The sequence below is a fragment of the Bolinopsis microptera genome, chromosome 12 (assembly GCF_026151205.1).
Source record: "Bolinopsis microptera isolate Bmic1 chromosome 12, MBARI_Bmic_1.0, whole genome shotgun sequence".
NCBI classification, from domain to species: domain Eukaryota; kingdom Metazoa; phylum Ctenophora; class Tentaculata; order Lobata; family Bolinopsidae; genus Bolinopsis; species Bolinopsis microptera.
In genome coordinates this window covers 7,787,386-7,802,649 of record NC_087083.1, presented here as the reverse complement: position 1 = coordinate 7,802,649, position 15,264 = coordinate 7,787,386, and the positions used below count along the sequence as shown (strand labels likewise).

The window sequence follows — 15,264 nt, the reverse complement described above, 5'->3', positions numbered from 1 at the left end:
TGTATACTAGTAATGTATAGTATTTTGTTATAAGCCCAACTTGAATGTGGCACGCGTAGTCTACTGATGTTTCAATATTATTATTATAAGGTGAGCTGATTAGAGCTTATATTAATAGTTATAGTGAAATGGAAATCTAGCGTCCGCCAAAACGAAACAACGGGCGCAATTCTTGTTTAAGATGTAAATTATCTTTTTTATCAGGAAGCTGGTTCTCCTGTGTATAAGAGGAACCAGATCTTCTGTCAATACAGTTGACAAAAGTTGTGAGAGCGACTTTGAGTTTGCATGCTTTGTATCAACGTTTAGTTAACTAGGAGTCCAACGGAATCAATGAATTGATGATAAAAATCTTATCCATATATACACGTTGTTGTAAATATAAATGTACGTTGTTGTAAATATAAATGTTATATATTATTCTATTTGGTTTTCAAAAATAAAATGATAACGATTAGTCCCCTGAGGATTCAACATATCAACAAAACATAGCTACAAAACATACCTACATAGTTTTACTTTTAACTGCACCGATATGTTAATATTAATGATATGTTAATATCAAATTAAGTATACAGGTTTAAAAACCGCTGTCTTAATAAGTCGGAAAATTTAAGAGCTCGAGATTAAAAATAATAGGTCAGCTATCTACACTAATGTGTATCGTGTATTTCATAAATCATACCTCTGATCCACTGAAGAAACAAATATATTATATAATATAGAGTTTGTTTAATTAATGCAGGTCTCAGCTCTCTGTAAATTACAATATCGTGTGTTATTCTATGATTCTATGTGATGCTCTCACAGTAACACAGTAATATATAATGGGTCTTATAGTACTAGTAGTATATACAGCCTGGTAGATCTATAGTCCAACTTAGAACCAGGAAATGCACCGTACCATATATGGTATAATTAGGGACTGTATACATTGTGTACACTCTATACATTTAGTGTGTAATTAGGGACTGTATATATTGTGTACACTGTATACATTTAGTGTGTAATTGACACTCGAACATTCCAGATGTTTCTATGGTAGGGTAATTGGGGCCTAGTAATCAGTTACTGGTTATATATTACTTAATAGTTAGGACCACTGTTTAATACTTGTATTGTTGGGGAAATATAACTAGATAATTGTGTGTGCGGTATTAACTCTTTGAGCTTATACAAATGTCAGACTTTGCCGATACAATGTCTAGTAAACAAGAACGTTATATTAATAACTCTAGTAAATATAGCAGAACAAGAATTTCAATAACATGTCCTCACTGCCTCACGGAAGATGAAACAATGGATCACTCCATTGGAAAGTGTCCCAAATGATCCCTTTAGCTAGAGGACAACTAGAGGACAACTAGAGGATTACTTCATCAGAGTGACAGCTGATGTAGTAGACAAATTTCCACATCCGAAGCAGACAAATTTCCACATCCGAAGTAGACAAATTTCCACATCCGAAGTAGACAAATTTCCACATCCGAAGTAGACAAATTTCCACATCCGAAGTAGACAAATTTCCACATCCAAAGTAGACAAATTTCCACATCCGAAGTAGACAAATTTCCACATCCGAAGTAGACAAATTTCCACATCCAAAGTAGACAAATTTCCACATCCGAAGCAGACAAATTTCCACATCCGAAGCTACATAAATAATTTCATCACTAGACCCAATAGTAAATACAATCCACAGCTATATTCTATCTGTATTATATATCCACTATCTCGGCGTATTAATATTATATCGAGTGAAACCAGGTTCATATCTTCATATTATCAAGTATATACCGACTAGTACCGTCCTTAAAACGAGGAAGTGAGTTCGAATTCAGCCCAAAATAGTAGTCCATAATGATTGAGACGTATATATATTATATAACATGATATTAAGCTCCAGTACTATATTAAGTTACTCTCTACAGTAAACGACCGTGGGTAGGATTTGGCCGGGGCCGGGGCCGGGAATGTCCAAATTTTGCCGGGGCCGGGAATTGGCCGTTCTGGAATTTGGCCGGGGCCGGGGCCGTGAATTTAATAAATCCACGGCCAAGTTAGAACTTTTCAGGACTTAGGATCTGAAAGTTGGCACTCTGGACATCATCCTTTCAAAATTGAAAATCCATTTTAAGATTTATATGAAAGTTTTAGGCCGATTTCGATCAAAAATTCCCGGCAAAAATTGAAAATCGGCCGGGGCCGGGAAGAAATAGCTCCCCCGGTGCCGGGATTTCACGGCGCCGGGAATCCCGGTCGATTACTGACTCTCTACTCTTTATTATGTGACAAATAACAGCCCTACCAGTGCAATGTTATGTATACACTATAAACTCCAACTACACATAATATATCACTACAAAGTATATACCCCACCCATTATCTACCTATCCGGAGGGAGGGGAGTGTAACTAGTGACACTACTGTGGTAACTAGTGTGGTAACTAGTGTGGTAACTAGTGACACTACTGTGGTAACTAGTGTGGTAACTAGTGTGGTAACTAGTGTGGTAACTAGTGTGTTAACTAGTGTGGTAACTAGTGACACTACTGTACTCAGTTCTATATCCGGAGTTTTAACACGTGTTCCGGAAACATGGTCCGGAAATTAAAGTGTTTTAACTGCCACACAATAGTTGTCAGTTATCTTTTTTAATGTAACTCTACCTACCTCCTATCCTATTCAATAACGTGCTCAATGCTCACTAAATGAGTGGACACAGGAACATTCTAGTATAATCCTAAAATTTGAGACAAATAAAACTTAAAGCTGAATTTATCAACATACTTTAGATCATTAATATGATGCAGCTTTGAAGTGAACTGCACATTCGCTATTAGCTAACAATATGTTACTTTGCTGTTGTCAATATCACACACAGCTCCCCATTAACCCTCAATATCACAGTGTTTTAAAACAGCATCAAGTCACTTACGTTACGTTTACCTTAGTAAGCAACACTTAAAAGTGGTCAGAAAACAAATGTCATTGTGCCACTAACGAGAGAGTGCTAATACTCTACTATTCCCTGCTACTAACTTGTATAATCTTTAGCACTTTAAATATCTCATCAAATATTGCTGATAAGTTTTAAAACTTGTTAAAGTAAAGAAGTCAATAGTGTACATTTGATCCGGGCCTCCATATTATGAGAGTTAATACAGTTAAAGTAGGTATAGTAGAGGTGAGTAATTTTATATGAATACTGTATATATATAATATTATACAGTATACACTCTGTGATAAGTAGTCTGTATTACAGGACAGTATACAATTAACATTATCACATGTGCACATTTGTAAAGCCAGGTGCAATGTGCATTATATATATATATATAGTACAGTATCCTGTATCCTGTATCCTGTATCCTGTATCCTGTATCCCGTATGCCGTATCCTGTATCCTGTATCCTGTATCCTGTATCCTGTATCCTGTATCCTGTATCCTGTATCCTGTATCCTGTATCCTGTATCCTGTATCCTGTATACTGTATCCTGTATCCTGTATCCTGTATCCTGTATCCTGTATCCTGTATCCTGTATCCTGTATCCTGTATCCTGTATCCTGTATCCTGTATCCTGTATCCTGTATCCTGTATCCTGTATCCTGTTAGACACACATCGTGTCGTTGTCTGAGTAAGATGAGTTATTCTAGAGAAGTCCACCGTTACATATAACACATACATGTCTACTTACACACTCTCACTGTGACTTTATTTGGACTCAAACTGAGCAGTTCTAGTAGGGAGGAACTTGTGAGCAGTTCTTATCATTTAAATAACTTTGCGGGGATTCTAGAGATTGTGAAATATAGGCAATCAGTATTTAGTAAAGTGTATTCAGAAGATAAGAAGTTCCTTATTTGAACTATTTGTTGGTTATCTTATCTTCTCTATTCCCGGGCTCTTTCGGTACTAAAGAAAGAGTTTGAAATCTCTAATCATCTCCCCCCTCTTCCTACACCACTCCCCTCTTCCTACCCCACCCCTATTCATACACCCCTCCCCTCCTCTTGCACCCCCACCCCCACCCAGGGACAAAAGGATTTCGCGATAATTTTGGCCAAAAATCGCGATACCGCGAATTTTAACAGACTATACATTAAACTATACATAAAATTTGTCGCAAATAATGGGAAAAATCGCGATTCCGTACATGCCACGATTTCCTTTTGTCCCTGCCCCCACCCCTGCCTACAAGAATAGCCATAGAGAACAAAATAAAAAACAGCGTGCACATTTGTTGGGATTTTAACTGTCATATCATTCTAATAATGATACAGCGAAACCTCTCTATACCGGGCCTCTCGGGGGACACTAATTATAGCTCGTAATTTAGGGTATTTAAGTGAATTACTTAAGTGATTTACTAGTGTTACATTGCGAGATTAGTGAACTAGTTTAGCTTCAGACGTGGAATGAGGAGTGTTGATTGTTGTATTTACAAGACAGACTGCAGATGTTTAAACTTTTGTAGTTTTCTAGCACCTTATCTGTTGCAGTATTCTGCAGTATGTTAAATACTTGTACACATACACTGACTACTGACTACTGTGAAATGTAAATTGTAAATTTGTGAATCACCTTTTTGTGTAAAGGGTAGAAAAAACGTGGTAAGATCAACTGGAATGTAAACCGGTATAAGATAGAGTTCAAGGAGTGAGTGAAATAATGAGTTCTAGGAGTGAAACGATGAGTGTAAGCATTAAGGAGTGTAAGGAGTGTAAGGAGTGTAAATAGTAAGGAGTGTAAATAGTAAGGAGTGTAAGGAATGTAAGGAGTGTAAGGAGTGTAAGGCGTGTAAGGAGTGTAATGAGTGTAAGGAGTGTAAGGAGTGTAAGGAGTGTAAAGAGTGTAAGGAGAGTAAGGAGTGTAAGGAGTGTAAGGAGTATAAGGAGTGTAAGGAGTGTAAGGAGTGTAAATAGTAAGGAGTGTAAATAGTAAGGAGAGTAAGGAGTGTAAGGAGTGTAAGGAGTGTAAGGAGTGTAAGGAGTGTAAATAGTAAGGAGTGTAAATAGTAAGGAGAGTAAGGAGTGTAAGGAGTGTAAGGAGTGTAAACGTACCCTCTGACTCTGCACGATATCAGGTGTTGAAGGAGGGTGACTGTTATCTTCTTCTTCTCCCCACCAAGTAGGCTGACCATACAATGCACTTCCCTTAGGTCCCTTATCTGAGAGGAGAGGGAGGGGTTAAACAGTGGTTACTAGTGTGGTAACTAGTGTGGTTACTAGTGTGGTTACTAGTTTGGTAACTAGTGTGGCTACTAGTGTGGTTACTAGTATGGCTAATTGAGGAATGAGGGGTGTTGTATTTGTATATGATGCAATGCTTGATTTCTGAAATATCTGTATAAAATATTTAAACAACTTCTGACCAACCGTGTTGATATTTGCTTTTAATACGAGAGTAAGTTTAAACTATCAATAATCTGAAATGATAGGCAATGTTTTTAAAATAGTTAGGGAAAGTGTTAAGTCATGCTCATCAAAGAATGGCTCGACAGTGGGGAATTACGAATGAGAGAAGAAAAAAAGGAAACGTCGAGACAATAAAAGAGATAAGAATCAAAGTTGTGTGTATTAGGTCATGCTGAGATAGGCAGATAGGTCGTTATGTGCTGACTGTAACAATCTTAGGGCTCTAATCACACATACCTTCGAGTGCACAAAATCACACCTGAAATGCCTGAAATCACACTGTTCACTCACACGAATCGATCATTGTATCATATTTATTCTTGATGCGCGCCTGCGACTTCTTGAAGGCCTTTGACTTTGAGCTGAATCTAGTCAGTTCGGAGAGATCTCCTAACACGAGTGCAGGTTCTTTAGGTCGGGATTTCTTTTTTATCGGGGTCATGTCCATATCAGACCCGTCAATTACAAACGCAAACGCTTTAGGCTCTGGGAGTGGTTCAAACAACTCCTCATCAGGTAAACCTTCTCTGTCTTCAGATGAATCCTCCTCATCAGGTAAACCTTCTCTGTCTTCAGATGAATCCTCCTCGTCTTCAGGACAAAGCTCCTCATTTTCAGAAGAGTGCTCCTCGTTTTCAGGGGAGTACTCCTCGTTTTCAGAAGAGTGCTCCTCGTTTTCAGGGGAGTACTCCTCGTTTTCAGGAGAGTGCTCCTCGTTTTCAGAAGAGTGCTCCTCGTTTTCAGGAGAGTGCTCCTCGTTTTCAGGAGAGTGCTCCTCGTTTTCAGAGGAGTGCTCCTCGTTTTCAGGGGAGTGCTCCTCGTTTTCAGGAGAGTGCTCCTCGTTTTCAGGAGAGTGCTCCTCGTTTTCAGGAGAGTGCTCCTCGTTTTTAGGAGAGTGCTCCTCAGTGTCTGATAAACACAGACTCTGCAAAAGTTGTTCATCCTCAGGATCAGTGTCAAGTAAACCAGGAGAGGAACTACTTCTCTCCGACAGGATCTCCCACATTACCGGGGATTGTTTAAACGGTGAGGCTTGCAGGCTCTCACGTGACTTCTGTAAACTATCACGTGATCCCCGTCTGCCTTCACGTGACTTGTGGGGGCTCTCACGTGACTTGTGGGGACTCTCACGTGACTTGTGGGGACTCTCACGTGACTTGTGGGGACTCTCACGTGACTTGTGGGGGCTCTCACGTGACTTGTGGGGACTCTCACGTGACTTGTGGGGGCTCTCACGTGACTTGTGGGGGCTCTCACGTGACTTATGGGGACTCTCACGTGACTTATGGGGACTCTCACGTGACTGTGATATGCTATCACGTGATCCCCGTCTGCCTTCACGTGACTTGTTCACATTATCACGTGACTTTGCAGAAGGTTTAAGAGAGGGGTCTAAGAGAGCGTTATCAGAGGAGGTACGACGGTGAGTCTTCAGATGGGTTGTGGTGGACTTCACTTCCACACTGGCAGAGGAGACGCGGCGCGAGCGCGGCGGGGAGTTTAGTAGATGGGGCGTCACTGGGAGGGTACAAATAGTAGTGTTACCATGGTAACTAGTAGTGTTACAAGAGTCATTGCAATTTATTATCGTTCTGGTTAGGGGGGTAGGGGGTTACAAGAGTCATTACAATTTATTATCGTTCTGGTTAGGGGGTAGGGGGTTACAAGAGTCATTACAATTTATTATCGTTCTGGTTAGGGGGGTAGGGGGTTACAAGAGTCATTACAATTTATTATCGTTCTGGTTAGGGGGGTAGGGGGTTACAAGAGTCATTACAATTTATTATCGTTCTGGTTAGGGGGGTAGGGGGTTACAAGAGTCATTACAATTTATTATCGTTCTGGTTAGGGGGGTAGGGGGTTACAAGAGTCATTGCAATTTATTATCGTTCTGGTTAGGGGGGTAGGGGGTTACAAGAGTCATTACAATTTATTATCGTTCTGGTTAGGGGGGTAGGGGGTTACAAGAGTCATTACAATTTATTATCGTTCTGGTTAGGGGGTAGGGGGGTACAAGAGTCATTACAATTTATTATCGTTCTGGTTAGGGGGGTAGGGGGTTACAAGAGTCATTACAATTTATTATCGTTCTGTTTTATGGTATTTTTAACTCTCCACTTCCTATTATATATAAGAAATTAATACCACTACTAGAAATGTATGTGATCATGTTTAAGCAAAGAGAAAGTGCACTCGAGGAAGTAAAAGCGAAGAAAAGGTCTTCATTTCTTGGAGTTTACCCGCAGAATAACCTTTCACATATTATAACCATCTCTGGAGTACCGAAGTTATGTGTAAATAAAGATCTAATACTCAGATTCAATTAACAATAAGGCTCCACTCTATCAAACCCGCTCACATTTGATTACCTGACTTAACCTCATTTCCTGGTCCACTTTCTTATCCAGCTAGAAAATAACATCTCAGTATCTTGTTTAAACTATTTAAACTAGAACTACTAGAATTTAAAGCTATTTAAAGGTCTTATCTTGGGTACCACATATTATCATGTTGTTATAAAACTCTCTCATTAGATTCCTCATGCAGCAATTATCTGATTGACTGTACAAAATCCTTGACGGTATGGAAAATATAGGGTGAAGAATGTTGAGTTTATTACAGTTCATCTACACTCTACAGTGTAGATTCTACACAGCCTACACGCTACAACTCAAGAATCTTGACTGATAGAATTACTCCGAACATTTGATTTACAGTTTACCCGGACAGGTATCATCATTAACAGCCATTATTAAGTTAACAGTCATTATCAGGTTAACAGCCATTATTAAGTTAACAGTCATTATTAAGTTTAAAGTTTAAAGTTAAAAGGATGAAAGAAAGCACGTACTTCTTATAGGTCTTTTGTTATCTGGTCTGCTTGCAGAACTGAAACAGGGAATTATATGTTAGATAACAAACAGCCGATTAACGTTATATTTATGTTAACATTATTATATTATATACAATATAATAATGTTTATACAATATACCATATCATATTACATTGGTGGGACAATAACATTAATTCATGACTTGAGACTGGACATCTGACAGTGGTAAGATAATATAAGTCATGTATTTGATGATCTGGCTCAATAATAATATATTTAACCACGGTATAATACCTCAAGACAGCAGATTAAGTCAACATGTGATTACAACATGTGATTACAACATGTGATTACAACATGTGATTACAACATGTGATTACAACATGTGATTACAACATGTGATTACAACATTATTATAGTCAGCACAGAACCCCCACTATTATAGTCAGCACAATACGCCCCCCCCCCCTATTATAGTCAGCACAGTACCCCCCTCCCCCCCACTATTATAGTCAGCACAGATACCCCCCCCCCCCCCTATTATAGTCAGCACAGTACCCCCTCCCCCCCACTATTATAGTCAGCACAGAACCCCCCCCCCCCCCCACTATTATAGTCAGCACAGAACCCCCACTATTATAGTCAGCACAATACGCCCCCCCCCCACTATTATAGTCAGCACAGTACCCCCCTCTCCCCACTATTATATAGTCAGCACAATACGCCCCCCCCACTATTATAGTCAGCACAGAACCCCCCCCCCCCCACTATTATAGTCAGCACAGAACCCCCCCCCCCCCCCCCCCCCCCCCACTATTATAGTCAGCACAGAACCCCCATTATTATATAGTCAGCACAATACGCCCCCCCCCCCACTATTATAGTCAGCACAGTACCCCCCTCCCCCCCACTATTATATAGTCAGCACAATACGCCCCCCCCCCACTATTATAGTCAGCACAGTACCCCCCCCCCCCCCACTATTATAGTCAGCACAGAACCCCCCCCCCCACTATTATAGTCAGCACAGAACCCCCCCCCCCCCACCCCCCACTATTATAGTCAGCACAGAACCCCCATTATTATAGTCAGCACAGTACCCCCCTCCCCCCCACTATTATAGTCAGCACAGTACCCCCCTCCCCCCCACTATTATAGTCAGCACAGAATCCCCACCCCCACTATTATAGTCAGCACAGTACCCCCCACTATTATAGTCAGCACAGTACCCCCTCCCCCCCCACTATTATAGTCAGCACAATACGCCCTCCCCCCCACTATTATATATAGTCAGCACAGAACCCCCCACTATTATAGTCAGCACAGAACCCCCCCCCCACTATTATAGTCAGCACAGTACCCCCCCCCCCCCACTATTATAGTCAGCACAGTACCCCCCACTATTATAGTCAGCACAGAACCCCCCCCCACTATTATAGTCAGCACAATCCCCCCCCCCCCCCCCCTATTATAGTCAGCACAGTACCCCCACTATTATAGTCAGCACAGTACCCCCTCTCCCCCACTATTATAGTCAGCACAGTACCCCCACTATTATAGTCAGCACAGTACCCCCTCCCCCCCACTATTATAGTCAGCACAGAACCCTCCCCCCACTATTATAGTCAGCACAGTACCCCCCCCCCCCCACTATTATAGTCAGCACAGTACCCCCCCCCCCCCCCCACTATAATAGTCAGCACAGTACCCCCCTCCCCCCACTATTATAGTCAGCACAGTACCCCCCCCCCCCCCCCCCCCACTATTATAGTCAGCACAGAACCCCCTCCCCCCCACTATTATAGTCAGCACAGTACCGTAACACTCTAGTAGATATAATAATCATGATCTGTCACATTGGCTTGTCAGATATTACACTCTGCACTAATTCTCTACTATACGCACTGTACTTCTCCACTATACATGATACTGCTCTCCACTATACATACTGCTCTACTACAAAATACACTTCTGTACCATATTCCACAAACCTGGGGGTAGATGCCCTGTTGTTCCTCAGATCGTCAATACTGGTTCTAGACATGGAGAGATCACGTGATGCGCGCAGTAGTGGAGACTCATCCCGCAGATCAGGAGGCTCGTAAGAGGTTATCTTAGTTGCAGGCGCACGTGGAGCATGCTGAAATAGTGTGGTTACTAGTGTGGTTACTGTGGTTACTGTGGTTACTATAGAAACAAGGTGTGGTTATCTTAGTTGCAGGCGCACGTGGAGCATGCTGAAATAGTGTGGTTACTAGTGTGGTTACTGTGGTTACTGTGGTTACTATAGAAACAAGGTGAGGTTATCTTAGTTGCAGGCGCACGTGGAGCATGCTGAAATAGTGTGGTTACTAGTGTGGTTACTGTGGTTACTGTGGTTACTATAGAAACAAGGTGAGGTTATCTTAGTTGCAGGCGCACGTGGAGCATGCTGAAATAGTGTGGTTACTAGTGTGGTTACTGTGGTTACTATAGAAACAAGGTGAGGTTATCTTAGTTGCAGGCGCACGTGGAGCATGCTGAAATAGTGTGGTTACTAGTGTGGTTACTGTGGTTACTGTGGTTACTATAGAAACAAGGTGAGGTTATCTTAGTTGCAGGCGCACGTGGAGCATGCTGAAATAGTGTGGTTACTAGTGTGGTTACTAGTGTGGTAACTAGTGTGGTTAGGGTTACTAGTGGAGCATGCTGAAATAGAAACAAGGTCAAATTATTGTAATCGCAACCGTTCTAGCGTCAACCTTTTTTGAATTCAAGTTTTATTCTTTACAAAATAATCTTAATGCTGGCTGAATAATTTTAGTTAGAATAGATTAAAATATTCTGAATTATCACGACAAATTCCAATCTTCAGTACAAATTAGAACATTTTCTTTCAATCGTCAACATAGTGTCATTTCTTACAAGTTTTAACAGCCTCAATAGAGCAATAGGTAGGTCAGCACAGTACCCCCCCCCCCACTATAGGTAGGTCAGCACAGTACCCCCCCCCACTATAGGTAGGTCAGCACAGTACCCCCCCCCCCCACTATAGGTAGGTCAGTACTGCCCCCCCCCCCCCACTATAGGTAGGTCAGCACTGCCCCCCCCCCCCCCACTATAGGTAGGTCAGCACAGTACCCCCCCCCCCCACTATAGGTAGGTCAGCACAGTATCCCCCCCCCCACTATAGGTAGGTCAGCACAGTACCCCCCCCCCCCACTATAGGTAGGTCAGCACAGTATCCCCCCACTATAGGTAGGTCAGCACAGTACCCCCCCCCCCACTATAGGTAGGTCAGCACAGTACCCCCCCCACTATAGGTAGGTCAGCACAGTACCCCCCCCCCCCCCCCCACTAATCACTATAGGTAGGTCAGCACAGTACCCCCCCCCCCCAATATAGGAAGGTCAGCACAGTATCCCCCCCCCCCACTATAGGTAGGTCAGCACAGTATCCCCCCCCCCACTATAGGTGGGTCAGCACAGTATCCCCCCCCCACTATAGGTAGGTCAGCACAGTACCCCCCGCCCCCCCCCAATATAGGTAGGTCAGCACAGTACCCCCCCCCCCCCAATATAGGTAGGTCAGCACAGTATCCCCCCCCCCCCCAATATAGGTAGGTCAGCACAGTATCCCCCCCCCCCCCCCACTATAGGTAGGTCAGCACAGTATCCCCCCCCCCCCACTATAGGTAGGTCAGCACTGTACCCCCCCCCCCTAGTCCCCCCCCCCCCCCCCCCACTATAGCTTAGGTAGGTCAGCACAGTATCCCCCCCCCCACTATAGGTAGGTCAGCACAGTACCCCCCCCCCCCCCCCCCAATATAGGTAGGTAGTCTTATCTAATCACTTTATTCCAAGAACTGTATACCTTGATTTGTTTATGCTATTATTATGTTTTTATATATTATAATATGTTCTGATACATTATAATATTATTATGTTTTTATATTATATTATAATAATGCTGCTCTGTAACCATTGTTATTATTACAACCTTGCACCACGTTGCAGATATTATGAAGGTTTGTATTTATTGATCACATTTAATGTGCCCTGAGTGACCTAGTAATGTAATTATAATGTGATTTTAATGTAATAAAGTTGATTACTGTACTGTGTCTTATTACTATTAGCGGCTGTCTTCAGTCCAGGTAAGCGTGCCATTTCTTGTATGACACTACGTACTAATATTTTAGTTCTATTTTAAGTTTTAACAATGGAATTATCTAAAATTATATTTTTATGATGTTGATGAATGATCTCCCTTACACAGTTTGTAAGCGAATTATTGTTATAAATAGCCAACTTATATGTAGGGTACTTACTCTGACTAGTATTATCCAACGGTTACTTTAAATTTATTATTAATGTGTTGTAGGAAGCTTATATTACAATTACTGAGGTAACGAAACAATTTAATTTCACGATATTTTGTAAAAGACACTTCCCTCTGGCAGAAGAAAACCTTATCACATACATACTATATATTTATATACTACATTACATAGCTGTGTACGTCATTCCATGTAATCTGTCTAAAGAGTTATTATTATTTTCACTTCATGACGTAAGTGGTCGCCAGTCGAGTGTTATTTTGATTACAGTTAACTTAACACTGACCTTAAACTAAAAATGAACCACACCAGCATCATTATGATAATATTAGTCTGATATGTTTCGCACGTCGCACACAGCATCCCAGTTATGCATACAGCATCTCAGTTATGCACATAATATACCAGACAACATATTATTATCGTCTGTTTTTTAATGGTTATCAGACTTGTAACACATCAACATTTTCACATTGGAAGGTAAACTATTCAAAGTATTTAACGTTTAGGCAGACACTATGCTTGCATGTTGCACAGGAGTAAATTTACGCTGTGTTTATAAAGGAGTATTTAAGCTGTGTTTATTGGCTGACACTAATGATTAACTTATTAGTGTGCTTCCACGACTAACGTGATATTAACAACTGTTCCCGACTTTAAATAAAGCTAACACATGTCATTTTACTCTACAATTAATGTTCCTAACTTTTATAAAGTTAAAATAAACGTAAAACTGAACTCGGTTATAAGGATAATGTTATAAGAGAGAGCTGGTTTCCTAATACAGAGAGTAGTAATGAGAGAAAAGTGCAGTTTTATTTAGCATATAATATCAATAAGCAGGACACTCAAGCAGCGCTATCCACAAGCAGGCACTTAACCTCGTGAACACTATGCTTACTAGGAACTTTGTGAGCTGTACAATTAGAATACAGAGAAATTATTCTCGAGGGAATTAGAATTAGATATGGAATCTGGATTAAAATTAGAATTAGAATAAAATGAATAAGAAATAATTAAAGAAAATTTAGAATAATCTTTAATAAGTGTGTTGAAAATTGATGCACTTCGCACGGGTTATCTTGACGGAAATTCTTAGTAAGAAGAAGAATCTCACATGATAGTGAATAAGATTTAAGTAATGAATTTTCAGCTACCAAACAAATTTGCAATTAAATCGAACCTTTAATTGCGGGGAGGGTGCTATGGGAGTTACAACGAAGGGTTTGTTGTTTGAGACTACTGTCTGGTTCTGAGTCCGTTCTGGCCAGTCTTCCGACTCTTCTTTCTGAAATATTTTGTATATATTATATTGTATGATACAATTATGTGAAGTTTTCAAAAACACAAACCTGATGAGGATGGAGCATACCGGCACCATCCACATTGTTCTGATCTGCAAAAATTGATTTGGTTCCGCCCAGCAGTTCTTAGATGGAAGTGCTTCTTTGCAAATATTTCAAAATCTACTAACCTCAATATCATGAACTGTTGAGAGAGTTTTTCGAGGTGAAATAATCTCCTTTTCTTTTTCTTTCACTTCAACTCGAAAAGTTGGAGAATCTGCCCCAAACCGTATGGTGTCTCCCAGCGTTATTACAATAGTTCTTACACCAATTCGAGAATCATTAACAAACGTCTGTTAGGAATATATTATAGAAGTGTTAGCTTTCCCCCCCCCCCCCCCCCCCCCCCCCAGCTTTTACAATCAACGCCTAACATCTAAGATTATACTTTGTTACATGAGGCTTTATGTAGACATCAATTCCAAATCTACAGTAAGGGGGTCATATAAAGTTCAATCATCATTGAAATTGAAATATTGAAATTGAAATATGAAAATTATCAAAATATAAATACCCCCAATGAAAAGGGTGCCTCTTTGATTTTGTAGTTCTGCTTTCTAGGATCCCAAGCGATGACTGCGTGATGTTTACTTACACTTCGAAACTGAAAAATGGCTCACTGAACAAACAATATTGTATGTAATAAAATAGAAATTTTACTTTCTTCATTAGATTATCTTGAGGATTATAACTGTTATGTATTCAATAAAATAATCATCACTTTTGTATCCCTGTGCGGTTGCTTACTGTTAAGTAAGAGCAAGTTAATGTATAAATGATTAAATCATAACAGAATAAAATGGAAAGTTACTGGTATGTAACAAAATAAAATCAAAAGTTACTGGTATGAGACAGTCTGAGTCCTCCTTTCCAAATGTTGTGGTAACATTGCTTAGCTCAAAAGAACAGTTCCATGATTTAAGTATCCAGCCTGGAGGTTCCACCTCTGCAGGCATCCTAGTTATGATAATATTGCTAGTTACTATGGTTACCTAGTTAATATTACTAGACTAACTATAGTTATGGTAATATTGCTAGAGACGAATTATAGTTTTTTAAACTTTGATTTTCCGGCCCTTTTTGCCGGAATAAGCAAGGTAAAGTAGAGTAAAGTAAAATTTATGACATCAAATCATCACACATGTCTACAAAATATCATTGCACTATGTGAAAAAATATAAAACAAATATTTCCCCACCAACATTAATTATTTATAAAATACAATAGTTAAAAAATTTATCAATCAGTATCCTATTTTAAAAACCTAATCAAACTTTCCAGTGGAATAAAGATTTATAAATAGGATAAAGTTTGATAAATTTTTAAACTTATTAGTATGTCAGAAT

At 40.3% G+C, this 15,264-nt stretch overlaps 1 protein-coding gene across 18 annotated transcripts in view; it reads right to left on the bottom strand.

Moving 5' to 3' along the window:
* LOC134824622 (uncharacterized protein DDB_G0284459-like) overlaps positions 1 to 15,264 on the bottom strand; it is a 132,526-nt gene that overhangs the window by 28,464 nt on the left and 88,798 nt on the right. For 15 of the 18 annotated variants that reach the window (XM_063836550.1, XM_063836554.1, XM_063836559.1 and 12 more), the window contains exons 1-8: positions 14,761 to 15,028; positions 14,433 to 14,522; positions 14,047 to 14,211; positions 13,756 to 13,860; positions 10,246 to 10,394; positions 8,272 to 8,309; positions 5,712 to 6,938; positions 5,067 to 5,173 (exon numbers count right to left, since the gene is read on the bottom strand). In XM_063836550.1, coding sequence (XP_063692620.1) covers positions 5,067 to 5,173; positions 5,712 to 6,938; positions 8,272 to 8,309; positions 10,246 to 10,394; positions 13,756 to 13,860; positions 14,047 to 14,211; positions 14,433 to 14,522; positions 14,761 to 14,874 — 1,995 coding nt within the window. In that variant the 5' untranslated portion in view covers positions 14,875 to 15,028. Of the gene's footprint in view, positions 1 to 5,066; positions 5,174 to 5,711; positions 6,939 to 8,271; positions 8,310 to 10,245; positions 10,395 to 13,755; positions 13,861 to 14,046; positions 14,212 to 14,432; positions 14,523 to 14,760; positions 15,029 to 15,264 lie in introns of those variants that run through there. The other 3 variants (XM_063836568.1, XM_063836569.1, XM_063836552.1) reach the window with 2 other exon arrangements.